The sequence below is a fragment of the Aulonocara sp. 'chitande type north' Nkhata Bay genome, linkage group LG13 (genome assembly GCF_057382095.1).
Source record: "Aulonocara sp. 'chitande type north' Nkhata Bay isolate Kocher_YH1m ecotype deep benthic linkage group LG13, A_spYH_male_GT1.1, whole genome shotgun sequence".
In the NCBI taxonomy this organism is placed as follows: domain Eukaryota; kingdom Metazoa; phylum Chordata; class Actinopteri; order Cichliformes; family Cichlidae; genus Aulonocara; species Aulonocara sp. 'chitande type north' Nkhata Bay.
The window spans coordinates 27,572,098-27,599,541 of NC_141356.1; the positions used below are offsets into that span (position 1 = coordinate 27,572,098).

At 42.2% G+C, this 27,444-nt stretch overlaps 2 protein-coding genes across 4 annotated transcripts; one reads left to right on the top strand and one right to left on the bottom strand.

Moving 5' to 3' along the window:
• Positions 1 to 88: 88 nt before the first annotated feature.
• Positions 89 to 26,330, bottom strand: antxr1d (ANTXR cell adhesion molecule 1d). Of its 3 annotated transcripts, XM_086259606.1 has the most exons (19): positions 21,782 to 22,153; positions 17,844 to 17,915; positions 17,683 to 17,754; positions 17,261 to 17,342; positions 16,789 to 16,819; positions 16,641 to 16,714; positions 16,087 to 16,155; positions 15,917 to 15,997; positions 15,735 to 15,795; positions 12,156 to 12,254; positions 10,294 to 10,363; positions 7,070 to 7,147; positions 6,877 to 6,964; positions 6,687 to 6,782; positions 6,551 to 6,589; positions 6,270 to 6,368; positions 6,020 to 6,184; positions 5,237 to 5,317; positions 89 to 1,236 (listed from the first exon to the last, which is right to left on the bottom strand). In XM_086259606.1, exons 1-19 carry the CDS (start codon positions 21,934 to 21,936, stop codon positions 925 to 927), a joined length of 1,824 nt encoding a protein of 607 aa, XP_086115732.1. In that variant the 5' UTR covers positions 21,937 to 22,153; the 3' UTR covers positions 89 to 924. The 3 variants fall into 3 exon arrangements, with proteins under 3 accessions (XP_086115732.1, XP_086115731.1, XP_086115730.1); XM_086259605.1 differs by lacking the exons at positions 6,877 to 6,964; positions 21,782 to 22,153 and adding an exon at positions 26,154 to 26,330 and having other exon boundaries at positions 7,069 to 7,147; XM_086259604.1 differs by lacking the exon at positions 6,877 to 6,964 and having other exon boundaries at positions 7,069 to 7,147.
• znf488 (zinc finger protein 488) lies at positions 23,597 to 27,021 on the top strand. Its single transcript, XM_086259607.1, has 4 exons — positions 23,597 to 23,721; positions 24,468 to 24,687; positions 25,060 to 25,288; positions 25,401 to 27,021. Exons 1-4 carry the CDS (start codon positions 23,711 to 23,713, stop codon positions 26,495 to 26,497), a joined length of 1,557 nt encoding a protein of 518 aa, XP_086115733.1. The 5' UTR covers positions 23,597 to 23,710; the 3' UTR covers positions 26,498 to 27,021.
• The last annotated feature ends 423 nt before the right edge of the window (positions 27,022 to 27,444 follow it).

Here is a 27,444-nt window from a genome sequence, read left to right on the forward strand (position 1 = left end):
CTAGAAGCTGATTTACAATACGAGTGCAGAAACATTCTTCAAATATAACATGCTTTTAATTACTATGAAAGAATTGTCTGGCAGGAAGGAGATTAAAAAAAAACATTTTTATTAAAGACAGACATTCAAAGTTGTTAATAATGAAATAATGCAAATGATATACAAGAGAACCCTGAAGATACAATTGTTCAGTGGTGTTGATAAGAAGACAAATACATCAGATGCCATGCCACAGTACTTCCTAAAAGCCACCCAGATGCCCCTTGCCCTTTAAAGAAAAAACCCAGGAAAGTATCTGATACTAAAGAGAGCATATGCAGACAGGGCCTGTATTCTAATAAATAAAATGCGGTGTAACTGCCCTGCAGTTTCAATAGGATCACTGAACGTTTAAACTTTAAGAAAGAGCTTTTGTTTGAAAAGTTAAACGATGAATCGGGGTGATTTTTGTAGACACCCAGAAAATAAAAAATGCTAAATTTCAGACCACTCCCTCGCTCAGCATTCTTTCCCTTTGTATTTACCAGCACAAACTGTCATGAGCCAACTTTCAGCCACACACAAGAAACCCCTTTTTTTACTGGATTGCACTTACTCTAAACCATTTAGTTCACCATTGCATCTAAGACTGGACATACAGACTTAATCTTTAACTACATGCTTGTTTTGTTTTTTGGGTTTTTTTTCTAAAATGTTTACCCCCTTTTTTGTATAAAAAAAAAAAGAAACTTGAAAGTCAGTAGCTGATTTTAAAATCAGATAAATACATTTTGCTGTCCAGCAACAAAGCACAGAGCTTCAAGTTTGAGCTCCTGGCTTGCCTATGAGTCATCAGAGTGAAGAGAGGACATGTTTTTTTTTTTTTTTTTTTTTAATGGAATCGGCTGACCTATCAGCTCTTTATCGTGGGCTCTCTATTTATCATTAGAGCCTGGGTGGGGGTCGAGAAGGCGGGGGTCCTGGTGGACCCGGGGGTGTGCGAGTTGGGGGTGGACACGGAGGTGGTCGTACCATGGATGGGGGTGCCCTTGCAGGTGGTGTGGTGCATGAGGGTGGTGTGGTACGGGGCCCCCTTGACGGAGGCTTCGTGCGGGGAACAGAGTAAGACACCAGAGGTTGCTGTTCAACAACCGGAGGAGCGGGCGGAGCCGAGGGAGAGCAATGTGCACGAGGAGGGGCCCGGTTGTTTGGGGTGGACTCTCCATCTTTGACGCGCTGAAAGCGAATACAGCGGCCCTGCATGACAAACGGAGAGAGATGGTGGTTTAAAAAAAACAACAACAACTGCTACACATTATCATTTAAAAGCAGAATGCAGATTAAAATACAGTGCATCTCTGTGCACTGGCACTAAGTTTTTAAGAGCCACCAGCCAAGATGGGTTGCGTGAGACTTCTCCCAGCTTTACTAACACAAGGATGTGTGTTTTAGGGCCTGGAGGGCACACAAAGCTGCTTCTGTCTGCTGTCCACACCTGCACTACAATAGCTGTGATTTTAGCAAAGACGCCGAGTTATCGCACAGGCAAGTACACACATACATACACAGAGGGCAGCTTTTTCTGTTTCCCCTCCTCTTCTCTTGCAACCTCAGCAGTGACTAGTCCTTTCTTGGCGTAGAACAGAAAGTGGTTTATGTCTCTTATGTGCTTGACTTGAAGGAATGTAAAGGAGGGATTTCAATATCACCACAATAGTTAACAGAAGCCATTTAGCATTTTAACATAATTTACAAGTCAGGGAGAATGGAACGCTTCTCTTATTGTCCTCTCTGTTCCCCTGCATAGCATCCCTCTGCAGACACACACATGCATGCTCACTTGTCCTGCTCAGTCAGTGTGTGAAGGATGGAGAGTAGGTCTCTGTGTCACAGACCCTTGGTGGTCTGATTATAACACCTTATTAAACAGAGAGGCCCTAAAGTCACACAGGGGCCATTAAGAGGGCCTCAGCAGCAGTAGCTTTGTAACTGCAGGGTCATTGTGTTGTATGTGTGTGTGTATGAAGGGTATGTAATTGATTGGGGGCGGGCCAGGTGGGAGGGGGGTGCTGACTGCTTTGGTGTTGTTGCCGGGCTGCTGTGAAAAGGCCAGTTTGTGAGCAGCAGAGCAGCAGCAAAACACCAGAGAGAGCATATGGACACAATGAGAGCACAAGCTCATGAATATGAGTATGTTTATGTGTGTGTCTGTGTGCGAGAGAGAGGGAGAGACTGTAAACATGCATCCACCAGAACATATGGCCTCAAATGAAACCTCTGGCTCATGAATAACAGAAAGAGAGGTGGAGAAACCTTAATTAAGGTGATATGGACACATAAGAGCTATGTGAGAGGTCAAGAATGAGTCACTTGTGATGGTCACTCTCCCCGTTTGCCCCTGTGACTGTGTAATATCTGTCCCTACTTTATCACCCCTCTTGGCATTTGTTTACTTCTGAGCCTCAACTCCTTTTCAGGAGAAAAACAAAGCCCTGAAACACCTCCAGCATCCCTGCTTGCACCACTCTTCTGACAGACACACACACACAAAGCAGATTGTTTTGTACGCTCAAGGGGAACTCTCTTTCTCTTACACACTCACGCACGCACGCACGCACACACACACACACACACACACCGCCATTATAGTAAAGCAAACAGGAAAAAGAAGAGCGGAGGCACATCTGACCTGACAGCTCTGCCTGTCACCTCGCATGACATTACAGCAATTCACTCACATAAGGAAAATGCTGTGTGCGAACTCACGAGAGTTAACACACTTCATCGGCAGTTTAGGGTCGATACAGAGCAGATCTGTAATGTCACATTTTGAGATCCCTCCCCCACATAAATGAACATAAAAGGGCGATAAGCAGTGCATTTAAATGATACCTACCAAACATTTTTGGTTACTGTGGATCAGTGTTTCCCGACAGCCCTATCATTTAATCTCAACTACCCTTCCCAGAAACAACTTAAACTGGGACTAAGAAGTAGTTCCCATGAAAACAGCTGACAACCTTTTCTGTTGATTATTCATAATACCACTGAAATAGATGCTGCTGATAAAAAACTGTTTATTTGCATTTAGACTTCCAGTGAGCAAATGAACTCTGTGATACTGAAACACTGTTGTGGACATACACAGATGTGTGAGAAATTATTGAAGAACTCCAAACCCTAGAATTGACACTGAGGAGTTCGAGGAGCCCTATTATGATTTGAGAAGGATTTTTGCTGAGATTGCTTCTGTGCACTTTCCCTTTAGAGGAAAGAGTGACTGTAAAGTGTATCCTGAGTGGGAATGATCTCCTACTGGATTGTTTGATTTGGATGAAAATGATGCGACCCATGCATCAGTCTAGTAGCCTGTGGGAGATTTGCTGTGATGTGAAGAGACTTTATATTGATTTTTCATGTAACATTTATAAATTTGTGTAAACTAATACTTTCTATAAAGTGGTGAGAAGAAAAAAAGAAAGGGGAGGGGGTTAGAAGAGGAAGTGCTCATTTGTGCAGTCTGTTCATGAGAACAGAGAGTTGGTGACCGCCCTCTGGTCTGGCCTGTACTGTGTGACAAGAGCCATCAGCGCCATCAGCTCCGGGGACAAAAGAAGGGAATCTCATCTGTCACAATATGGCTCGTGGCCTTTCAACTGCCCATCTGTTTGCGTGATGCTTGCTTAGGAGAAGTGACATGCACATTACAGTAGCGCGCACACACACACAAATACACGGAAATGCACGCACACATGGCAGAAAAAGAGATAAAATGCAAACTTGGAGCGTGGCAGAAACTGGCAGGCCGCTGATGGCTGTTTGCAGAGGCAGTGAAGTAGGAGTAATGTGGGGAGAAAGCAGGACAAGCACCTCCTGAGCTGCTGGTTAACAAGCTGGACTGAGAGGTGTGATAGTTAATGCTATCTACTGCTGTACTTTTTGCCACCACACTGGGGCTTCTTAATAACCAGCTGTGCTGAGGTTTCTGGGTTTTGAAGAGATGCTTGTTGTTTTTCCTGTGTGGAATATCCAAGCCTGGCTTTATCAGCGATGAGCAATCACTGTCGTCTTTCATGTCTGATATGGCTATCAGCACCTATTCTAAACATTCTCTCCTCCTCTGCAGCAAAAGTGAATCCCCTCGTTTTTTTCCATGTGAGAAGTAGCGTTTTTTAATTTTTCTCAGTTAATGGCGCGTGAAAGGAGGTGGGTGGGGGTTATTGTTGAGTGTCTGTGAACCGCAGCCCCACAGAAAGTGTCTAACAAAGACTCGAGAAACTTCTGCCATGACAGAGATGAACTGTTCTGCGCAGTGAAAAAAAAAGATGTGTAGGATGGAAAGAAAAGATAAAACCAGCGGTGGCGACCACTTTTACAGACGCGAGCAGACACACACTCGCACTGTTGCACAGTAAAGATGAATCATGTCATTGAAGAGCACAAATCGATAAATTTTACAGTGATGAGACCACAGCTATGAGAAGCGACAATGACACCATTTACAACGGAGCAGATGTTTCACCATGACAACCAGTGTGATGAGGAAAACATGTCTTTGGGGGTTACGAGATGCCAGACGCGGGGGTCAAGGTTAGATAAGAGGGACCACTCTGCTCTCTGTCTCGATCTGTCACACTCAGTTGCAGGAAACATAGTGATGTCATGATCCAGGACTTTTCAGCAGTGGCAGTAATGTCCAGTAATAGCACATTCAATTATTTTTTTTTGGTTTTTCTCATAAAACATAGCACTTAAAACAAAGAATGACACAATTTGTATATATTTGTTTACTATAATCATGACTTAACAGTAAACAGTGATGGTGAAACATGCTATTTGAAACCTCAACAGAAACCATGTCATTTTCTGGGAGTCAGAGGGAAAAGTACATAATAGCACAGTACGCCTTGTGTGTGAACAATTGCAGCTTTGACAAAGAGAGTCCTGTCTGTACCTCACTATTTCCCCTGTGAATGTTTTTCCACATGTGTTTGTGTGGGTGTGCGTGCTGAGAACTGGGGTGCTGCGTTAAAGATTTTCCTATGTCTTTATGGTGTCGTTATGCAGCGTGGCAGACAAAAGAAGGATGCAGATGCTCTACGGAAAGACAGAAAACCCGCTGTTTAGAAGGCAAGCCCCCTAAATTACTCGTAATCAGCAAATTATAGTTTGTGTCAGCCGTTGTGCATCTTTGTGGTTTCTTAAATTGCAGAAACGGATGAAAATGTAACTTGACTGTAGGTAGAAGCAGGCTCACCTCGTCTCCAGGCTGCGGTCTCATCAGAGATACCTGGTCATAGCCTCTCCTGAACAGAGCCCAGATAGCGTCTAGTTTCCCCTGGGGAGTCAGGAAAGTGAATTAAAAATGGAGGATTTATAATGAAACAAATGTCATATATAAATGAGAGTGATTTAAAACAAAAAAGTTAATCTAAATAAAAATTTTTTAGTGTGTTCTGCCAAGGTCCACAGACAGAGAATGAGACTGATTATAATGCCAAATAATATATGATTTTTTGAAAAGGACCATAATACCTTAATGTCTCGTGTGCCATATTTAATATATGAGTTTTTGTGAGTTTTTGAGAACATCATCAGTGTGATTTTTTTTCCTCCTGAAAACTTACATAAATTGCAATAAATTGCAAAAGAAATAGATAATGTAGTAAATGTGATAAATAAATTAAAACTGCAAATTAATATTTAATTAAGCTTTAAAATGTGTCAGATGGTTCAATAAATGCTCTATTTAAAAAAAACAATTTAAATTTTCTGGCAATTATTTGCTTGTCCAGCTCTTGAAAGGGTTAATGTACCTGTTTATCTGTATATCATTTGCTTTACTAGATCCTGAAATATATGATCAATTATTATTATTATGTTTTGATTGTTTGTCATATGATTTTTATTTAGGTTAGGTGCTGTAAATTTTGCAGCTTTATATAAAGATAAATATAGCTGACTTCCTCTCCTGCGGTTGGATAAAGTAAGCTACAAACATAAACGGAACATTTAAAGAGCATTCATATGATAAACTTACCTGAATGGGGGTGTACCACCTCCTCTGTTGTGGGGGTCGACGGGGAGGCTTTCGGGGCTTGGGCTCATAGGGTTCAAATTCCTGCTCCGGCATCTTCACAACAGCATTTTTAGGTTTGTCCAGCTTCGCACCTTCCTCTGTGGATCCTTTCTCCCCCCATCGCACCTTAAGTAAGTAAGAAATTTTTTAAAAAAAAAATTCGTCCGTTTGCCTTTTGCAAATTCTGAAAGTTGAGAGTGAGTGAGTGTACCTCCATGCGCTTGATGCCACCTACTCCTCTTCCTCCATAATATGAAGCATCCACTGTGGGCCACTTTTTCTTGGGTAAACCATCATCATCATCTGACTCCTGTTAGCGAAGCCTCAATGAGGATACAGCTCATATGCTTAAACACTGTTATTACTATTACTTTACTATATTAACTGCAAAAATAAGAAACATTGCAGTAGTCCTGAATTCTTATGCAAATCTTTGAATAGAATGAAAGAAAGGGGAAAGATTGCGACAGGTTCATGTGACAGGTGACTTACAGGCTCTGGAGGAGGAGGTGGTGGAGGCTCTTTGATCACCTGAAGCAGAGAAAAATAAATTAATAATATAGTGTAAACAAAAAAACAGTGTAGTTGTTTTCCTGAAAAACGAGGTCATTTGGTCTGTCAAACTTACCACAGTGCAGCAGAGAGGCCAGAACCACCACATCAGCAGCAGAGCCAACAGCAGGAATACCACGAGCAAGGATATCAACACGATGGTGCCGTCAAACTGCGCAAATGCAGATGGACGGGATAACGGTTAAACAGGAATAAAACACAAGTGAAGTGAAAACAAAGGGAAAGTGAAAAGCAAAAGTACTCACAGCCTCCTCTGATGACAGACGCAACAGAGGAGAATTCAGAGGGAAAGGAGAGATGAAGATAAAAGAGCCAAAAGAGAAATAAGACAGATGAAAGAAAGTTTTTTCAAAAGAAAAAAAAGGCAGCATGCCAGAGAGAAATATTACCATCTAATGTTGTGAAGCTGTAGTGTAAGCTACACTGGATCTACTTACACATTCAGTAGTAGTGACGTGAACAGAGCTGGTGATATAGGAGAGGCCTTCGTTCATGCTCACCTGCAGGTAGATCACTCTAAAGAAATACAAAAAACAACACAAGCCGGCTGCTGGTCATCTAACACAGAAGTGCTGACATATCACATCTGCTTGTATGAACACATTCACAGCGTAGCTTCAAGCTACTGTAAAAGTTTAACCAGGTGCCAAATACTTTCTTGCTTTGTCCATACTTGCTCCATTATAAGCACACGAAAATATGCTGACAAAAACGCAGAGCTAAAAGCGTTCGAAGAGGTCAGCGAGGTCTCCACCCACGGGAGGAATCTCTTCTGCTTGGACTGGACGCAGACCTCTGATGTGGAAACCACAGACAGCTAAAATGACTTCTAATTGTACAGCATTCAGCACCGATATGCGTAGCTGTAACTACTCAAGTACAGGAAGGGCGGACACAAGGGTGGGAAAAAGCAAATCATTTTAGATGGGAAGATAACAGGATAGAATGGATGGAAATGAAACTGTAAATAAAATAAAACAAAGGCCAAGACATTTGAGCCACATACGCTGGCAGGGGGTTAAAGAGCAGACTGCTGGAGTGTAGAAGAAGAATGGAGAAAGACTTCTTGTGCTTGGTCTAATGGTTTAGGGCGACACAGACAAGGGGGGTATTGAGCTTTGGGTTAAGTTTGAGGAGGGGGCGGGAAGGCGGAGGTCATTGCAGGGTGGTGGGATGGCTGGGAAGATGAAACAGAGGCGGGGGATGGGAGAAGGAAAGCCTTTCCTCATCCACATCCCCTCAGCGCTCCACGCCACTGTAGCTCGTCTCATAACTCATGCTGACACTGACTTGGGAATAGAAAATTGGCAGTGCAGGTGCCACTAATCTTTTCTTCTGCATCTTCTCTCCTTTTTCTGTCTTTCCTTCCCCATCCTGTGGTCAGCCCTCCTTTCAGGCAAGGGACAGGGTGCTATCAGCTCCACGCTGACAGAGAGATCTCAGCCCCTATCAATCATCAATCTGCCCACTATATATGTCTTTGCCCCACATATGTGTGTGTCTTTGTGTGTGCGCTCAGGAGGGGGAGCTGCATCCGGAAGGTTCCCAGTCAACACAGATTTGTGTGACAGGACCGCCAGTGCCTTCATTCTAACCGACAGTGCGACTTGGGTGAGACAGGAGGAGAGTGAGGGGCTTTTGGTGGAGACCCTCGCTGATGCTGGAAGCCGGAGTCCCTAAGATCTCAAGTAAAGCTGAAGACCTAAAAATTCCTCAACAGGAAGCAGTTCACATATCTAAAGTGTAATAACTTTAGATATGTGAACGAAAAATTTATTTCATCACTGGTTTATAAAATTGCATAAAATGTTTTTTTTTATAGTTTTAGTATAATCCATTAATCTTTTTTTTAAGCTTGTGGTGTGTTATTATTTGATAATAACATGCATATAACATAATAATCACATATATCTACTGATGTTTAAGAAGCTGAATTTTTTTTCCTTAATAAGTGATTTAAAAGAAATCCATCTATTCCCTTCCATTTATCCTGATCAGGGTTGTGGGATAGCCTGGATGATAGCCTGGATGGTAGCCTATCCCAGCTACCATAGGGCAAGAGGCAGAGTACACCCTGGACAGGTTGCCAATCTGACACAGGGCTAACACAGAGAGACAGACAGCCAGTCACACTCATTCACACCTATGGGCCATTTAGAATCACCCATTAACCTAACGTAACCTTTGGACGGTGGGAGGAAGCTGGAGTACCCGGAGAGAACTCGGGGAGAACATGCAAACTCCTCACAGAAAGGCCCCGCCCAGGACTCTCAACTCAGGACCTTCTTGCTGAGGCAAAAGTGTCTACAGTGCATCACCATGCTGCCTGATTTCAGTTCAATGTTTTTTTCCCTTTTACTTTTTTTTTAATGAGATGTTTGAAAAAATGTTCTGTGAAACTGAAAACCTTTGTGATAAGCATTATGATCATGTTAAGAATGCTAAAACAGTCCAATGGGAGAGAAGAAAAAAGTATATAAAAGTGTATAACACCTGTCCAACCTGAACAGTGTCACGCTCGCCTCACTCTACATTTCCACTTCTGTTGCAATGAACTCATCAGCCAGCTGTTGGCCTTCTCTCTGGACCCTTCAGCCACCACAGCTGACTTGCTCTTTAGTAGCACTCAGGGTTTTAGGCAGTATCGACTCTTCTCTCCTCTGTTACATGGAAGGACGCCTCCTTCAGGCATCACTGCAGAGTGTAATGATGCTGCCTGTTTCGATCTGCTCTCAGGAGGAGTAGCTCCACCTGCTACAACAGCACACCAGCAACAAAGATCAGACACTAAAGCAGAGACACGTACAGGGTGTTTGCTGGACTTTACAGTTTGCTCCATATGTCTTTTACATTCTGTCATTATGTCAAACCCTAAACAGTTATATGCCAGTAATATACTACTTTTAATGTTCAGTATTAAAAAAATAGTTTGGTCTGTCAGTTTCGTGAGTTCTTTGGAGAAAAAATATTTCCTCCTTATCTCTGAGCAGTGGTTCCCCATCAAAGCAGTACTTTTCACTGGCGGATAAGAAAAGCTCAAATCATGCTAAAAATCTGAGTGACAGAAACAAGACAGATGATGACTGGGAGGTGTCTGAGGCCACAGGCCTGAGTGTATAATTATGCACAAGACTGCAGGCAGAGAGGATGGAAGGGCTGCTGGGCCTTTATCCTCTCCAAACTCAACCCACAGTATCTCTCTGTCTGCCCCGCAAGGAAATTGTGCTCTGAATTACCAAGGGCAAAGCTGGAATCCCTCAGAGGAAACTTTACACTGCCCCGCTGACTCCACTCACACTTTGTCTCTGCCAAAGTGCCAGACAGAGATTAGGAGCATCACACACAAACACACCGGAGTTGTGAGGTTCTCTCGAGCAGGCTCTCATTAAGTCATGTTCCTGGGCTCTACTCCTGTTGTCCCCTTGTGATTGGTGTCTGGCTTCGTTAGCTGTGACAAACATTGATTGATCACAGACACACAATGACTTTGGCCCTAATTTGTTCAAGGACAGCAGTCTTCTGTGTCCACAACAAACTTGAGAGCAGCTGGCAAATGTCCGCATTACAGCTGTACGGGGATAGTTCAGAGACTGGAGCCACAGCTGAGAAACAATCTGAGGTAAATAAGGGTGGAAAAACAAGATCTGAGATGTGCTACTTACTTCCCCACTTCCTTTACCACAGGAGCAGGGCACAGCAGAAAGGTGTCCTCTATTCCAGCTGGTCTCTCATCTACATGGGGAAAAGCAAAAATCACACTTCTTAAAAACAATTTTTTTTTTTTTTTGCTTCTGATACTTATAAGTTTTTCTTTCAATCATGCCAAAAATCATGCCCAATACACAATACTTGGCATTTAAGCATGTTTTGGCCCATCCTTAAAATAGAACCACAAGAATGTTATAAAATGGCAATTTCAGAGCTCACTGGATGGGTTACAGCTGAAACTATTAGGGTGGAAAATTAGTTCTCAGTAGAACTTGAATTTTATCTTAGAAAATGAAAAGCATCTGGCATTAATCCTCAGAGAGGATTCTGGGTGGAACCATTATATTATGGATGGGTTCATCCTACTGCAGGGGTTCATGCCCTTTGTGTTTGGTTTGAGATAAAGTCCTCTTAAAGGGTTTCTGGTTATCAGATAATTATCTGCCATGTAAAAAATTTAAATAAATAAGCAAATAAACCACACCATATTTACCATAAATCAGATTTTTTTTCTTGCTTCAGTGTTGTTTCCTTGTGTAATTATTGAGTGTTTCTAGTGAAATTGCTATTAGTTTTAATCTTTTAAGCAGAAGTTAAATTATATGCAACATTCTTTGACTGGAAGAAATTTGTTTAACATTTAAACCTATTTTCTGCACATTCCAGCACATAAAATAAAATATTTTTTGTGTTTACACTCACTCTTTCAAATAGATGCAAGTGAAACACAGCAGAAAATAAATTAAATCAAAGACCCAGCGGTCCTGTTGCTCTATTTTCACCTGTAAAGCAGGAGTAGGGTAGGCGGAGGTTTGCCCTGGTGCAGGTGTGCCGCAGCGGTCAGTTGAAGAATCCGCGAGTTTCTGTGAATTTCCCATTACGTCGTTGCGCACTTTTTTTTTTGCTGTAAAAAGAAGTTTTCTTCCCACGCACAACGAACACTAATGTTTTTGTCACTTTTTATGGAATCAAACTCAAAGTAAGGTCAGTACTTCCACGCTTTAAACGCTGCACGCTCATACTCTCTCCCGCACTGATATATTATCCATTGTTGATCTGCACACAGCTGTTGCCACGAACGTCGCACTCGCTTACGTCATTGTCATGAGACACTTTCGCAAGAAAATCACGGTTTTAGTAACGCAGCGTGCTTACGGGAAAGTAACAGTAATCTAATTACCGTTTTTGCAATAGTAATCCCTTACTTTACTCGTTACTTGAAAAAAGTAATCGGATTACAGTAACTGCCCATCTCTGGTTATGACCCTCATTTTCAGTGGAAAAAGCCCAAATGGGGCGCACCAGGTTAGTGTACTCATGCAACATCTATAGGGTTTTGAATTTAACCCCACAGAGTCCAACTTTCTGTTACAATGTCCCGAGGACTCTAAGGGAGAACATTCAGTGGAAACAAACCTGACCTGCCATTGTGTGGCAGTGTGTGACAAACTGAAAATGCAGGAATTTTTTGACAAGTGCAACCTTGAAATGCAAAATACCTACCCTTCTTTCCAGATATGTCTTCTTATGACTTTTCCCCAGAAATAAAATTATGAAGAAATAACCATTGTGCAAGCATCACCAGTGCACAATTGCAAGAGATGTAAATAGGGTTTTTTAGTGATAAAAAATAGCAACAGCACTGGGAGCAGCTCAGAGTGATCCAAGAAGGAAGACAGAAGATGGGACATCTGCCACATCTGAACTATTCTAATAAAAGATTCAATCTGGGAACAGGGTCCTGCTTAATGGCAAGCAGGAGAAAAGGATGCATACTATTTATTATAGTGTTCTTGTGTACACCTGCAGAACTTACCCACAGTATGTGTGTCATTTAATTTGAAGCTGCAGAGGACCTGGTTGATGTTTCTTGCATGGAGAAAGCCATTACCTCTCACAACCACCTGGAAACTCTCTGAGAGAAAAAATGGGTCCAGACATCAGGAATGATTAGTTATACAACCACTTATGAGAAACAATGGTAATGCATATATTTTTTTAGCTGCACAAGAGTTGCAAAAGATCAAATTACTGCAGAAAAAGTATGCAGTCATTGTGGGCCAGACAGCCAGTCCCTTGCTCTGTCGGGCTCAACTTGAGCAGTGAGAACTTGTGCATGCCTCATTACTGCTTGTTTATATCTGTGTGCTTGTGCGTGTATGTGTGGAAAGGCCATAATATGCTCCAGTGGTGCTAATGCTAAAAGTGTTGCTATTCAGAAATATCTCAGACTGTGCAATAGCCAGGAGGTGTGTGCGAATGTGTGTGTGTGTCTTTTGACCTTTAATTTCCCCTAGGCACTGTTAAAGTGCACTGACAGAGGCTTGCCAGCATATGCTGGAGTGTCTATGTGGCTGCTTCCCAGCATATGTTAAAGAGCGGGGAAAAAAAACACTTGCTTAAAAACATGCCTGCTGGGCTGACAACAGCACAGTACTGTCAAAGTAGGTCTGACCTTACCTATGGCACTACCACACGGCGTTAGCTCTTGTGTGTGCCTGTGTGCAGATCTGTGCGTGTGCTGTAATTCTGCTTCTCCGTGGAATGTGCAGGCATTGGCATGTGTTCAGTGTATGCATGAATGAAAGTGTGCACACAAGTGAACTGAGGTTTCCCCTAGCAGTATCCTGGCTAATCGAAGGGAACATTTGCCAGCCACATCTTTAACATTTAAAGCACCAGCGTGAAGATCACTGGATAAAAACATCACAGGTTGCGGGGTGTATATGTGACAGTATTTCTTTAAAGGTCAGACAAGCTGCCATGAAATCCATGAATACAGATACAAAGAAAGAGAAAGAGCTGAGAAGACAATTGAAAAGCAAAGAAACACCAGATGTTTATGTGTTTACAGATTCTGCAAAAATGCTGAGTGCAGATTGAAGTCTGCAGACAATCCACGATTTACATCAACCATGGAAATTAGAATTATACTCGCACAAGCATATTATAATGCATTTGTTTAAAGACACTACAAAAACTGCACCAAACTCCTTGCTGACCTCATACAGCTGTGTATGTGCTTATTGACAGATTCAGTTTATCTTCACTTTGGTTTTATTTAAGAAACTTTATACAGTAAATCAAAGACCCTGTGACATTACAGTAGGCAAAACCCAGTTCACTGACCAAAACCTGAACCAATCACCTCATATATAAGAAAGTAGTGGTGACACAATATAATATAATATAATATAATATAATATAATATAATATAATATAATATAATATAATATAATATAATATAATATAATATGATATAATATAATATAATATAATATAATATAAGTTGTGGTCTATGTGGTTTGCAGTCAGACCAAGCAAGCTACACCATGGCATAGCTCACACACAAAAACCCACAATCTGATGCTAAATATACTCCAATGAAAGGGATAGATTTTGCTTTGTTCATGGGCATGTAGAAGTACAGAAAAGTAAAGAAACCCCCCCCCAAAACAACATAGGAACAAATCAGGACCTCATTTATCCAAAAAATGTGAGAAGTCTATAATATTTCCTAACCTTATTTAAAAATAGATATTTTCAATTGTCATTATCTGACTGATTGAAAACAGCAGTGTTTTCTTAGCTAGAAATGTCTCAGTCACAAAATCTATTATACACACACACCAGGCTTGATGTGTTAAAAGGTCACTCCTGTCAGACACATGGTGGATGAGGACTGGTGGTGCCCCACTACCATGTCCGACACATATGCTGCTGCCCTCTCCTGTCTGCTCTCTGCTTTTCCTGCATGGCAACGTGTCCATTTACATCCACACCTGAATGGCTGGCAGGGATTTTGTTTTGTACGAATATGTGATTATACATACGAATACGCATGGGCACTGAGTGTGCGGAGAAAAGGGGGTACAGCTTGTCCCAACAGTGCCTCTTCAATCACGTTAGTGCAAAAGGACAGTGAAGGACAGGGAGGGGCAAAGGAGGAAGGCACGGCGGGTAGAAAAGGGTCAGACGTTAATGAAAGCAGCTATCTCTCCTGTCATGTTAGATCGAAGGCCGTACTCTCACTGTCCTCAACGTGTGCTTGTGTGTGCGCGCTGGGAATCAGTGCTGTCATGTCTTATAGTGTGGCCCAACGTTCACTGTCTGGTCTGATGGCCTGTTTGCAGGCAGCTCGATCTGGTCACTTCACATCAATGTGAGGGACGTGTTTACACACGTGCCGGGAGATGCGTGTGCGCTAGCAGACTAAAGACCATTTAAATGTGTGTGTTGGGGTAAAGCGTGTACGATATGCTATGTGACTACACGCGGGCCAAGAAAAATAACAGTGAAAGAGACTGTCACAATATAAATGTGGGGTGTCAGTATGTATTCACGCTTCAATGCATGGCCTTGCTGTTCAAATTAAATCACATAGCTAAATGATAAAAACTGCTTTACTTTATAAGAGTTTGGGGCAGGAGGGCTGGTGATTTCTCCACAATCTAAAGCCTTTTCTGGTATAATGTGAAAGCACCGGATGTCTGATTTCCATTGTATATGTGCACAAATCACAACAAAGGCAGACAAAGCGCACTATAAGCATTTGAGCATATTACAACTTAATTAATTAGGCCAGAGTAAGGCCTTGGTTAAAGCGGGTCCCTGCTTTCTTAGTTCACTGACCATTAGGCTGCTCATCAATCGAATAATAAATGAGGCTGCTGAAGGATATTTGGGCACACGTCGAGTGACACAAAGTCTCTTGCGCACTAACAGAAACTGTAATTATCATGTGAGAACAGCTTCTCCTTTTGTCCTTTTACGGCAACATGAATCTTCTCTCATCTCCTCTCTCCACATCCTCTCCCGTCCTTCATATCTCATAATGGATGTTAATCTCCATTGGTTGTCCTGGTAGCAGGGCTGCAAATGCACTCCCTTAAGTGAGTCCTAATAAGGTCATGTCAAAGCTCATCCATCCTGCTGGCTACCCATAAAGGCTCTCTCTTAATGCTTCATCTCTTGCCTCCTACTTCCTTAAACTGCTGTCTAGGAGCAGAAGTGCTGGGCAGAGGAAGTGAGGGAGAGGACAGGGTTTAAACCAACCCAAATGGCTATTTAGCATATACGATGTGGCAAACTAGGCCAGAGATGCAGCCATGCTTGAAGATTCATGGCTAATTCCTCTGACCAACACCCGCAGACCCCTCCTCCTCTTTTTTTTTTTTTTGCACCCATGCTGTGCTGAAGCGGCCATGCTAATTTCCCCCGGCCGTGAATGACAATACGCTCTCTGTCACTCTGCGGTCATAAGCATCCATGCGATTACTCAACCTCATGTTTCACTCCAGAGGCTTTGGATGACTGTCATCTGAAACAATCGCACACCGTGACTGCCCACTCTGTGAACTAGAAAGGGAAAACCCCCGCTCCTCACACCTCTTACCTCCTGCACACACACTGGACGGCTCTGCTGCCAGAATCTCAATGCAGGACTTCTTAATGATCTGAGAGAGAGGGGATGGAAACAAAAAAAAAATAGTTATGTGATACCTCAGATTTTTATGGCTCTCTTTTGTATGTGTGTGAGTGTTTATATGGTATACATGTGGTATGTGTGTGCCATACTGAGTCAATGATTCCCCTGAGGGCTTGGAAGCCTCCCCATACAGGAAACACATGTTCCACTGTGTCTGCAATAGTTGCAAGCTAGAAAAGCATACAGACACACAGACAAAATAAGATATTTGGATTTTTATGTATTTGGAATATTTCTGATATCTGTCAGTAGATCGTACCTGGGTCTGGTTGAATTCTTTGACTCCTACACAATAAACAATAGCTCCCATAGATCTGGCCCTCTGTGCCTGCAAACAAAAAGAAAGAACAATTGCAAAGAGATTCTTGTGGTCTCGTGGAGCCACTAAAATCTCCCCAAAACCACCATTTTCTCAGTTCACACAGCAAAAATGAAAAAACTGGTGTTTCACAACATGATGCATTCTCCAAAAAAGGGGCATTAACTTTTACGCATCCTGATTATTAATCATTTCTAAATAACTTTAGCAGTATTTATCATCTGTATTTGTAATAAAAGTAAAAATGACCATGGCGCAGCCAAGAGGGCAGGTCTTTTGCATCCAAATGGCAGATGCACCAATCAAAGCTGGCAAAATATTAAAGTGGTTTAAAATATGAAAACCATAATAAGGGCCACCAAAGAAGAACAGCACTAATAACATAAAGTTAACAAACAGCTAACAGGCACGCAGCCTACAGTAACGGTCCTCAGCCCGGCCGCAATATTTTCTCGACTGGCTCCAAAACGTTTCTACTTTACAGCACGTCTCACCTCTCTCTGTGCTGTGTCAAACTGCCACTCATTCAGCTCTCCGTCAGTTAAGGCGATGATGACGCTGGCAGTCCCTGCAGAACGCACAACTTTCACGTTCTCTGAAACTTTGCACTGCAATGTATGAAGCTTTTGGGTTGAAGCTTACCTTGTTTCTCTTTATAGATCTGTGCATTAGCCTACATTTAAAAAGAAAGGAATTCAACCGTAAGTTCAACAACAACCGAAACTCTCAGTTACAGATCATAGAAGAGTTACAGCCGGTGATCATACAGTCTAACACCTTGATACTGAGGTAGAGTCAAGCCACAGATCGCACTTTGCACACTGTGCTCTGGCAAAGATGGGTGAATGTCTTTAAATGTTTTGCTTAAAAAAAAACCACATTCCTGTTTTCACAAAAGAAAAAAAATTAATAAAAGAGTAATTTCTTTAAGAATGCCTCTCTTAAATACTTAGCTCGGCACTTTCAGGAAGGAGCAAGTAATTCATGGTTTGAGACACACCTCATACTTATCTAATTGCTCTTGGTTCCAGCTGCCAGGCACAATTAATGCTCAGTGGGTATTTTCTGGAAGGTTTATGAAGACTCAGATAGTGTGATTTAAACCCAGCCTTACCATCTCCAGGCCTAAGTTCATATACGTGTCTCCACCAGGGATAACCTTCCTCAGAGCCATTAAGCCTCCAGTGATGTCCTCCCTGAAGAATAAACAAACAGCCTTATAAAACATCCTGAAAGGATGTCGCTTTTAAGAAAAGACATGGAGTAAACGGAATAGGAAAGATTCAACTGAGTTGGAAAGTAACGTTTTAGCTTAAGTTTTAACCAAAGATAGTCTCACTTTTTGTATTCGTAAGGTTGCATGAAGCTGCATAAAATCTGTTAGCAATTATGCAATATCTGTTCTGTTGATCTTGAAGGGTCACAAGACCAGTTTAACAGACAAAGATGAGTAAAGATAGCATTTTTGTACAGTACTTGTACGCAGATACAGACATAACATAAGGGATTAGTCAGTTACTGATGTGTAGAGTTTACCTGTTCTCGGTCAGTTTCATGATGATTTTTCCTTGTGTTGAGAAGACTATGAAGGACATTCTCAACATAGGGCTGGGAACACAAAGTGCTTTTGCGTTAACATGGACGAAAGGAGAAAACAAAATACTAAAAACACATCAGTGACTAAATCCTGCTGGTACCTAATAAACTTTTCTGCCAGCTGCTCCACAAAGGAGTAGATCTCTATCCAATGATGCTTTACGCTCCCAGACCTGAAAAATACCACAAACACGGACTTGTGTGATGTGATGCTGTAGCATATTATTCCACCTAGATCAAAAAGAAGGAAAAGAGAAAAGCTGAATTTGAGGTTAATAAACTGAGGTTTATTTTCATGCAGTGATTTAGAGGTAGTGTGCCTACAAATACTAAGGGTTTAATGATTTTTTAAGGAACAGCAGTTTATTTCTTACACAGAGAAGACCGTCTTCTGGTCACTTAATCACATTCCCTTGCTTTGGACTGTAACCTGTTGGCTGTGTGCTGCTGATTAGCCCGCTACATGCTGCTGCGTACATGACAGTGTCCTTAATGAAATCGAGTCCCATGGGGCTGCTAATGGGGGCTAATTGCTGCTGGGCCAGAGGGTTGAGGTTAGACAGGGACAGATGTAGCAGTCTGCCTCTAGCAGGGACCACGAAGCAGGCAGCTGGCCTGTGTGTGTATAGTGGACATGCATGTGTATGTGGAAGAGTGCAAGTGTGTGTGTTTGACTGTGAGGGGGAACAGATGGTCCCACTGAGTGCAGCCAGCCAAACAACAGGTTGGGGATGCACGGAGTAAAAAGGCTGCGACATGAACAACAGAGGGACCCAGAAGTGACACTCAGCAGGGGGTAAAGGTGTGAGTGTGTGTGTGTGAAGGATGCAACATCAAACAGCTTGTAAACCAAAACTCTGCAAAGGTCAGGCATCCGTGTGTACACATAACAGGGTCATGAGCAAAGTGAAAGTCTGAGCTGGTCAAATTTACGACAGCTCTTTTGAATCTTTTATTTTCCCCAGAACTGCCTCCTCCACTTTTCCCTTTCCCAAGAAGTAAAGGCATAAAAAAGTCCCTGATACAAAAGTTTACTAGTAAAAAAAACCCCATCTTAATCCTTTCTTGGTGCAGAGCTCCTATTTGGGAGCTGTCTGGGTTTACTTGACCTTACCTGATTAAGTATGAAACCTAAACTTGATCTTTGAACAGGAAGTCATTATTTCATTATATTAAGAAAAAGTGTGTCCTCATATGGGGCCAGTGGGTTTATTTTACAGGCTAAAGATATGAAGATATGCTTCATGAGGAAGCAGGGTGCTCTTTGTTACAAATACACAAAAGAGGTTTTAGTCCAGTGCGCAGGATAGGAAGTTATGTGACACACTGCCAAAAGTAAAAACTGTGTTTCATGTACTGCTCATTAAACTGAGACTAAATCAAAGGGTTCTCTTGTTAGGTAACATTAACATTGCAAACTACAACCAATGAGAGGATGATTGGGCCTCATTTTTGTTACCAGTCCTTTTCCATATACAGAACTTCTGGTTTGTCAGTTGTCCTTTTTTCTTCGTGATAATGAAAATATCTGCCAGGTTTCCCCAAATCCTTTTAGGACATTTATATATATAGTAGATTTTTTAAAAAGCAGATTCTGACATTTTGTTTGAAAACATATTGTTGAGACAGACAATTCTCCATCCACAGAAAAAGCACAACGCATTCAAAGTCGTCTCCTCTGCTGAAAATTAAAGCAATCTTTCTACAATTTTAGTAATTACCCTTGAGTCTTCTACCTGCATTCCTAAACTGTGAGATGCACAGTCCCCTTTTCCAAAACCAATCCAAAGCACTTGGATCGGTCAGCACAAAACTCTGTTCAGAGCCCAGCCATAAAACACAACACCTATTATTCCATTTGTGGGCAACCAGATAGTCCGAAAAAAATGCAGCATGGTATTCGGTGCGGCTCAGACACGGAGAGCAGGAATGTAGGAAGCTGATGGTCGTTTTTCTAATGTTTATTCTGTGTATACTGAGATGCTACAGTGGAGCGTGCACACAGTCTCCCCTTAGCATGTCTCATAACCTACTGGAGAGTGTAGCAAAAGCAAAACCTGCAAACAAGATGAGTATTGATAAGGTGAAGTCCAATTTAGAGATGATTTTGCCCTATTCTTTCTTAAATATTAGTCATTGTGTCGCATTTGATATCAGCCAAGAAATCAGTGCTATCTCAGGAGAAAGATCAACAGCTTCCTGAAGGCCTGCTGGAGCTTGCTAGACAGTCAAAAAAAGAAAAGGGGCGTATCAGAGGTTTAGCCATGCGTGACATGCCGTGCTCCCCAGGCTCCTCCTAAACTTTTTGAAGCAAAGGGTAAAGAGAGAAGAGAGGGGCTGACAGATGTTGCCGTGAACATTAAAAAGATCATCAAATATGTCGAGACCAAAGTAAAATGTCACTCAGCTCGTCCACCTCGCAGCTCATAGGTGGCGGTGGTGCACACGGGTCAGCCGAGGACATAAAGAATTTTTTTTTTTAACCATTACCTCAGCATATTTTCAAATGTTATATACCACATTGTTTAGCTGCTTCACCGCAAAATCACATCACTCCGTCTGTCGAGAACATAATTATTCCACTGAAATTCTAACCTGCTATTCTTTTACACAGGGAGGTCACAAATCCAACCATACCTTATGGCTTTGTTGTCATTCTCTCTCCTTGTATCTGTCTACGTTGCATGTTTAGACTTGCTTGTCTGTGACCATATGCATAAATCTCACCTTGCCGCTCATGCCAAAATAACAGAAACATGCCAATTACAATGTCTGAAACGACATGAGCTGGAGCGCAGGGTAAAATCATCAGGCTTACACATGCCAGAACAGTGGCAGAAGCATCCACAGTGACCATGCGGCCTGAAAAAATGCTTTGAGTCACTAAGAGTCTGTAGAATTTCATAATGATAAAGATATTTAAAGAGCGTCCTGGTGTTATTCTAACAGTACTGATGTCAGTAATAGGGTAATGGATTAAATTCAGACTGGGGACCTTTGTTTGACATTCCCACTGTCTCAAACTTCATTTCCTGTCCACCCACCAGACAACTATGAGTTGAAAAAAGAAGGAGGAGGAAATACTTGGAAAGAGAAACAGGGACATTTTAGGATTTCTCTAAGACCTCTCTAAAGATGCAGGAGTACCACTTTACTTTAAACTGCAAAGTTTTTGCAGCAAACGTTCAAAGTGGAATTCTAACAAAACAGAGAAAAAAATGACTGAATGATCATCCTGGTGGATGATAAGAGCCAGGCAATGACAAAGAAGATCAGCTGGAGGATGCGCCTTATGCAAGATGTTTCATAACTTACACCAAAGCTGTGCATTTAACTAAAATGCATTAAGAAACCGTTTATCAAGCAGTAATATAACGATCAGCTGAGCCAACATCCAGTGTAAAAGGTGTATTAGAAACAATGTTTTTGTTGTGTTTGCTTTCAGTGCAAAACCCCACTCTAGTCGTGACAGGAAGCCATTAGTTGATGCTTCTTCTCTTTATTTTGATGGAGCCGATGCTTAAAGTGATAACCGGCCCATATAGCACCGCTATGGGGCAGCTGCAGCAGCTGTGTCCGCAGGCGTCATCAGCCTGAAACTCTATCCATCCTGCTCGCCCTGCCCACATCCCCTCGGTAAAGCTTGGTCTTTTTGTCTCACCACTTTAAACCGAACTAAAAAGAAAAGCATGCCCCGATGTCAAGAATATACTTCCAACTTAAATTTCAATCTGATTACTTGCATGTCCCGAAGACACAAAACAGCAAGTTAAAATGATTTTAGGTATGTTTCTTTAAGTGAAGTCATTGCGTTGCACAGATTTAAGATTCAATCTTGTGATTTGGTGCAAAAGCCAGTTTGATTAAAATGAAGACTCTGGGTATTTTTTCGACTTTACACGCTCACTCGCTTTTCTCAGACTCTGTTACATCAGGAGGTCCGACTGACGCGCTCCGCGTTTCCAAACAACTACACGGTTGCATGGCAATGCGCAGCGACCAGAAATTAACAAAGCAATAAATAATATCCGAGACTCACTTGTCCAGAACAAAATAGAGGTCGAAGGCGCCCTGGCAGGACCTCTCCTCCTCCTCCTGTTGCTCTCCCTGCAGCTCTCCTCTGACCGAGACATCGAGACAGAAAATTCCAACTACAGCCAAGACGAGGAACATGCGAGCCCGTGTCCTCGCCATCTTTCCCGGTTACTGTTGACTACTCCGGCACTGCAACAACTAAAGAGCTTCACATCTCCCTATCGTCCGTTTCCGGATGGACTCTGTGCACACACACAGCCCCGTTTCCTGGTTACGTTTTCTTTCACGTTATTTTGAGTGCATTCAGTCTGGAAGAATCTTGTTAAGACCGAGCCGGCCTCTCCAAGTCTTCTCCTTCGATTGAGAGAGGAAGGGGAAAAAAAGAGAAGCACTAAAGCTGGGCAGGATGAAGGAGAGGAGCGACACCCGAGGAGACACACAAAACTCCACTTTATTTTCCTCAAAAACTGTTACGGGGGGAGAGTGGCTGTGTACATCCTCGTTTTTGGGATGTTCTCTTTGGCCTTATCAGTTTGTCAAAAATAAAGATTCTGGGATGGGGAAAAAGTGTCATGTCCTACTAGTGTGGTTTGATTTTTTGTTTTTCATAGTTGGAAACATCAGACGACCACAAATCAGATGTATTATACATAAATAATTAAATTTATGTCCATGTCTTTTCTAATATACCAGTTACCAAAGGCCTAAAGTCGAATATGGTCTCCTATTCGTCAGTGCAGTCAGTGAATTGTATAGTGTTAATCAAAGAGTTCATAGCTTGTTTTAATTTGTGCATGAAAGAAAACGAATCCAAAGAGCTGCTCAATACCGTCATATCCACAGGACATGGTGCTGCTGAAAGGATGTCCAAGTGTTCCTGTGATTGTGATACGTTGCCACAAACGGAAGAAATTTGAATTCTAATCCAAAGTAAAACACTATTTTTAGTCTATAGTGTAAAAGTGCTTTAACCAGACAGTTGGAGCGCGACCAAAGAGTCCCCCCTTCGAGGCTTCTGCGTCCCCACTTTCTCGTTACACAAAGTTGGCTCACGAACTACCAGGACATTTACTCAAAAACCAAAGCTTTGATGCAGAATAATCATTAAATGCTCATTAGACAGAAACATTTAGTTTATGAATAATGTATTTGCCTGGTGGCAAACCCAGACCACCCTGCATCATGTCATGTAACAGCGGCCAATTTTACAATTTCCCACTGCCCACATTAGACAGTTTCCACTAGTTTCTCGTAGCTAGACACAATGTCTCCAGAAACGTGACCAAGACCTCTCCGCTCAATCCCACATAGCGTGCATGTGCTGAAGTGCAGTCTCGAAGTATTACTCGCGTCTTTCGTTTAAAACCATGACATGACAGATTACCACAACATTATGATTTATATATGATTAATTGCATGCTGGCAAAAGAGCGGGCTGTTCCAGCGTGCTGCTTCGCCCAGTTTGTGGTTTTAGTAACACTATAAAATTAACAAATAATCTGTTGAGACCTGATATGAAACATAAGAAAATATGACTTTTGTCCATCAGCGGTGTTCAGGTCAGCTGTACAAGGCATAAATGTGCGTTATTAACCAGCAATCACTGTTCTGTCCAAACAAACACCCACGTCTTCCCTTTTCCACGGAAGGGAACTGTAAACCAGACAAAGGAAAAATTACTAATAAAATACTAATTTGAAGGCGCGTGAGTGAGCGTGTGCGCGAGCGCGCACGCGTTTGCATCAATGCGCCACGCTTCAGTGCGCTCTCTGAAGGGGATAAGTGGGAATGGGAGAGGGGAGAGACGACAGTGCGGAGGAAGATTCAGCCGGATAAGTAACTCGTCAGCAAGAAAAGGGAAGGCTTCGTCACCGAGGTCCGCTGCACCTGCTGCAACTTCCTTGGCTCCCAAACGGCTTAAACATCCTCTTCCATGTCCGGCGGGTGAGTTCGCATGGCAACACAGGCATGTGCGTTTTTACTCTTAAATGTCAACATTAAAGAAGAAGAAGAAGAAAAAAACCAAAAAAACAAATCGGGGATTTTTAGATCGGTACCACATTCTGTCATGATGCTGTGCGGTTCAGCTGTCAATATTTTAAACCATAGCCTACAAACCTAAAAGATTGCATACTTTTAATTGATCGGAGAGAGGGAAAACATTAGTCACGCAATCTAAGAGCGTTTATGCTGTTTATACATTATGGAAAACATACTGAACTTATCCTGCGCGTTGAGCAGGCAGCTGGACTCCACGGCAGATGTGGAGACAAAAGGACTAACCGAGTGAAAAACTGAGACAAAGGACGTTGGTAATCATTTTGCCTCGACACCGGCTGCTCTCACTACGCAGTGGTACCCTCGGTTTTACTAGCAAATGAAAAATAAAATACACTTGGGCAAATTTATTTTCATTACGATTTTGGAATTCTGTGTGTGCTTGGATCAGATCCAAACCGGCTAACTGCACATCGCACAAATCCAACCTTTTTTGAGTTTCATATAAAACACTTGCACTTTTTTGAGACAAGATATAAATTATAATTACTATTCCAGGCTGATTTTAACAGGAAATATAATGAGATTGCTCTACTCCCCAGGTTATCTTGCCATTCTGTTAAACAACATGAATTTTAAAACTATTTTGGAGTAATTCTTCACCTTTACTAACAATAACTATTCCATTACAGTTTAACGATGGATCATACTTTCCTGCCTCGGTCCATCTGGACCGGCGACAGTAAATTCCTCCAGCATTCTTCAGATCTCTACACCAGTGTGGTAGTTGCGCGCAGCATCCCTGCAGGCACATGCTTCGGTCCGTGCGTGCTCCAGAACACTTTCTACGACTCTATCGCTTTCATAGCGCAGAAATCCTGTGACAAGAGAGCGAAATCCTGTGTGTTCAGGGTGCGTATGACAAATTTGTGATAAACTGTCTTGCAGATATACTTTGTAACATCTTTACTGAGTTACTATATAACTCAACGGTGACATGATTCCAAAAGTAAAGGGTTTTTCAGATGTATATAGTTTTAATTGTCATACGTTACATCCAGGTTTTTGTGTTATTATGGGATTGTTTTTGACCAGCTGTATTTTGAGTGTTATTGTACTGACCAGTAAAAGAAAAAAAAGTGTATAAAATCACCTCAGCATTAAAAGATGCAATCTGCCACCAATTAACTATTTAAATTATTTACAAGCAGGCTCTTAGAAAGACAGAATAAAAATCCTCTAAGTCGGGACACTGTGTAAAACATCAGGGGTTGCTATCAACAGGTCGATCCTGAGGCCATGCGTAATTCTGCCCTGATGCTGTCTTGGTTGCGGCTCGTGCAAGCTGCGCGCAACGGCGAGGAGCAGAACACAGAGGCCTTTTTGAAAGGGGGTCAGCTGTACGTGCGGACTACCCGGGACATCCGGCAGGAAGAAGAGCTGCTGATCTGGTACGACCACGAGCTGTCTCATCTGCTGGGCTTCACCGAAATAGCAAAAGAGTCAAACGAAGGTGAGACTGCCCTTTAATGCATGTGCACGATTAAATCAAATTTTATGTCACTCCAAAATCATTGAAATTATTAAAAACAGTCACGTCATATTGTCTTTCGTTTTTCTTTCAGAATTAAAATGTGGGCGATGTAACCAGGTCTTCAAAAACGAGCATCCCTTCCTGGCTCACTGCAGATTCTTTTGTGCTCACGTAAAGACTGACACCTGGAGCCGCGAGCTTTATGAGCACAAGCACGTGGAAATTAAGAGGCAACGCAGAGTGACAGATTTCCACAACATTGCCAGAGATTTGGAACACAAAAGAACTGGAAACAACGACGACGCGGAGACTTCCCCAAAGAAGAGAAAGTATGAGGAAACTCTTTATCCAAAATGGAGAAAAACGGTTCTATTAGAGAAGACTAATATTTCAAATGATGATAATATTACACCACCGACTAAGAGTTACGACCAGCCAGCAGGAGACAGCCCTTCAGGTGAGGGGAAACGGAAAGCTGAGACGTTGAAACTGGATCTTTTGGAACGTAAAAGTGAGGAGCTTGTTCAAGGTGATGAATCCAAGTGGACTTTTACGCACGACAGAGATCTGGACGCGCGGATGGAGACAGGAGGGGAGGGCTCTAGCATGCATTTAAGCAGCAACAGTGCATTTTCTCTGGTGATATCGAACAGCCAGGGCGAACAGAAAAGCGCATTTTGTAAACCGAGTAAAAGAAGTTCTCCTGTTGACCCCCAGGCTCACCCCAGCAGAGGTTCAACAGCCCCCTCTAGCCGCCTGGAGGAGATGACGAATGCATTTACCTCTAGGACGTCTGTGGGATACAATAATCTGATACCATCCAACATCCTGAGCAGTGACTTACAGACTGTACCCTCCCCGGTAGCATTAAACACTGCTTTCCATTACGCGCCGGAGCACTGGTCTAGAAACATAGGCGCTCAGCTGCAAACCACATCGGCCCTCACGATCCTTCCTCCGACTTTTACCACATTCGGCGTGTCGGTGCAGAACTGGTGCGCCAAGTGCAACCTGTCCTTCCGCATGACCTCTGACCTCGTTTTTCACATGCGCTCTCACCACAAAAAGGAGTTCGCCGCAGAGTCTCAGGTGAGGAGAAGAAGGGAGGAGAAACTTACCTGTCCAATCTGCCACGAATACTTCCGAGAGCGGCACCACCTGTCAAGACACATGACATCCCATAACTGAGACAAGAGAAGGGAAAGAAACTCTTTATTTATTACCTAAATGCTTCTCATATTTAACAAGCTTCGACTGCAACCCAAGGCAAGACTTTAGTGTATATCTTTGAATGTAGGTAGCTGTATAATAACAAAACGGATACACATGCCCATCACAGCTTGTCCACTAGATGACGATAGAGGTGCGTGTAAACTGATCTCAGTGCAGTTTGTCCACTAGTTCAGTATGTTAAGTTATTTTGTGCCTTATGGAACTCAGGAGGGACAGAGAGGTTTCAAGGACAGCTCATGATTGTCACAAATATCTCAAAGCAATCCTCTTTAGACCATTTGCTTTTTCCTCGATCTAAATTGTACAGGAGGTATGGGTTGAGTGTGTATGCACATTAGTTTTAAAATCTAAAATTATATAAAGTGGAAATAAAAGCTTGTGGTGTATTTTGTTCCATCATCATATGGGTTAAAATCAGAGGGTCAGTTTTTCCAGTTCCAACAGGAGGTGACTGAGACCACCATTTGCCCTGTATTGATCATTCAGTGTGTTTAAATATATATTAGACACGTTTATTGTTTAGTGTATGCACCCGTATAACATTCCTGTGGCATTTGAGATCTGCATCCAGCATTTTAGTCTGCTATTTGAACAAATGAGCTGAAAAATACCATATTAAGCAGCTCATTTAAATAGGATGCCTGCTCCAAAAAAAAAAAAAAAAATCAATTATTAGTTTTATAAACTTCTGAGTTATCATTCATCTGCAGACTTGGATGTAATCCAGGTAGACTGCACCACTTTGAACTTGTGATTTTATGTTTATCCACCAATCCTGTGCCGCTTACTTTCCACTAGGGACAGGCTGTGGACAGATGGACATAAATAGTTCTCTGTTGCAGGTAAATGAGCCAAGAAGAAGGCATGAAGTTCATGGAAAAGTCAAGTGTAGACCTTGTCCT

What these genes read in the sequence shown, in the direction of transcription:
- antxr1d (XM_086259606.1), bottom strand. Translation starts at nt 21,936, where the DNA reads ATGGCGAGGACACGGGCTCGCATGTTCCTCGTCTTGGCTGTAGTTGGA. An exon ending in TTGACACAGCACAGAGAGAG is followed by an intron (nt 16,156 to 16,640) that starts GTGAGACGTGCT and finishes TTTTGTTTGCAG; the next exon opens with GCACAGAGGGCCAGATCTAT. An exon ending in AAGAATTCAACCAGACCCAG is followed by an intron (nt 15,998 to 16,086) that starts GTACGATCTACT and finishes ATGCTTTTCTAG; the next exon opens with CTTGCAACTATTGCAGACAC.
- znf488 (XM_086259607.1), top strand. An exon ending in CGAAATCCTGTGTGTTCAGG is followed by an intron (nt 24,688 to 25,059) that starts GTGCGTATGACA and finishes TGCTATCAACAG; the next exon opens with GTCGATCCTGAGGCCATGCG. An exon ending in AGCAAAAGAGTCAAACGAAG is followed by an intron (nt 25,289 to 25,400) that starts GTGAGACTGCCC and finishes TTTTTCTTTCAG; the next exon opens with AATTAAAATGTGGGCGATGT.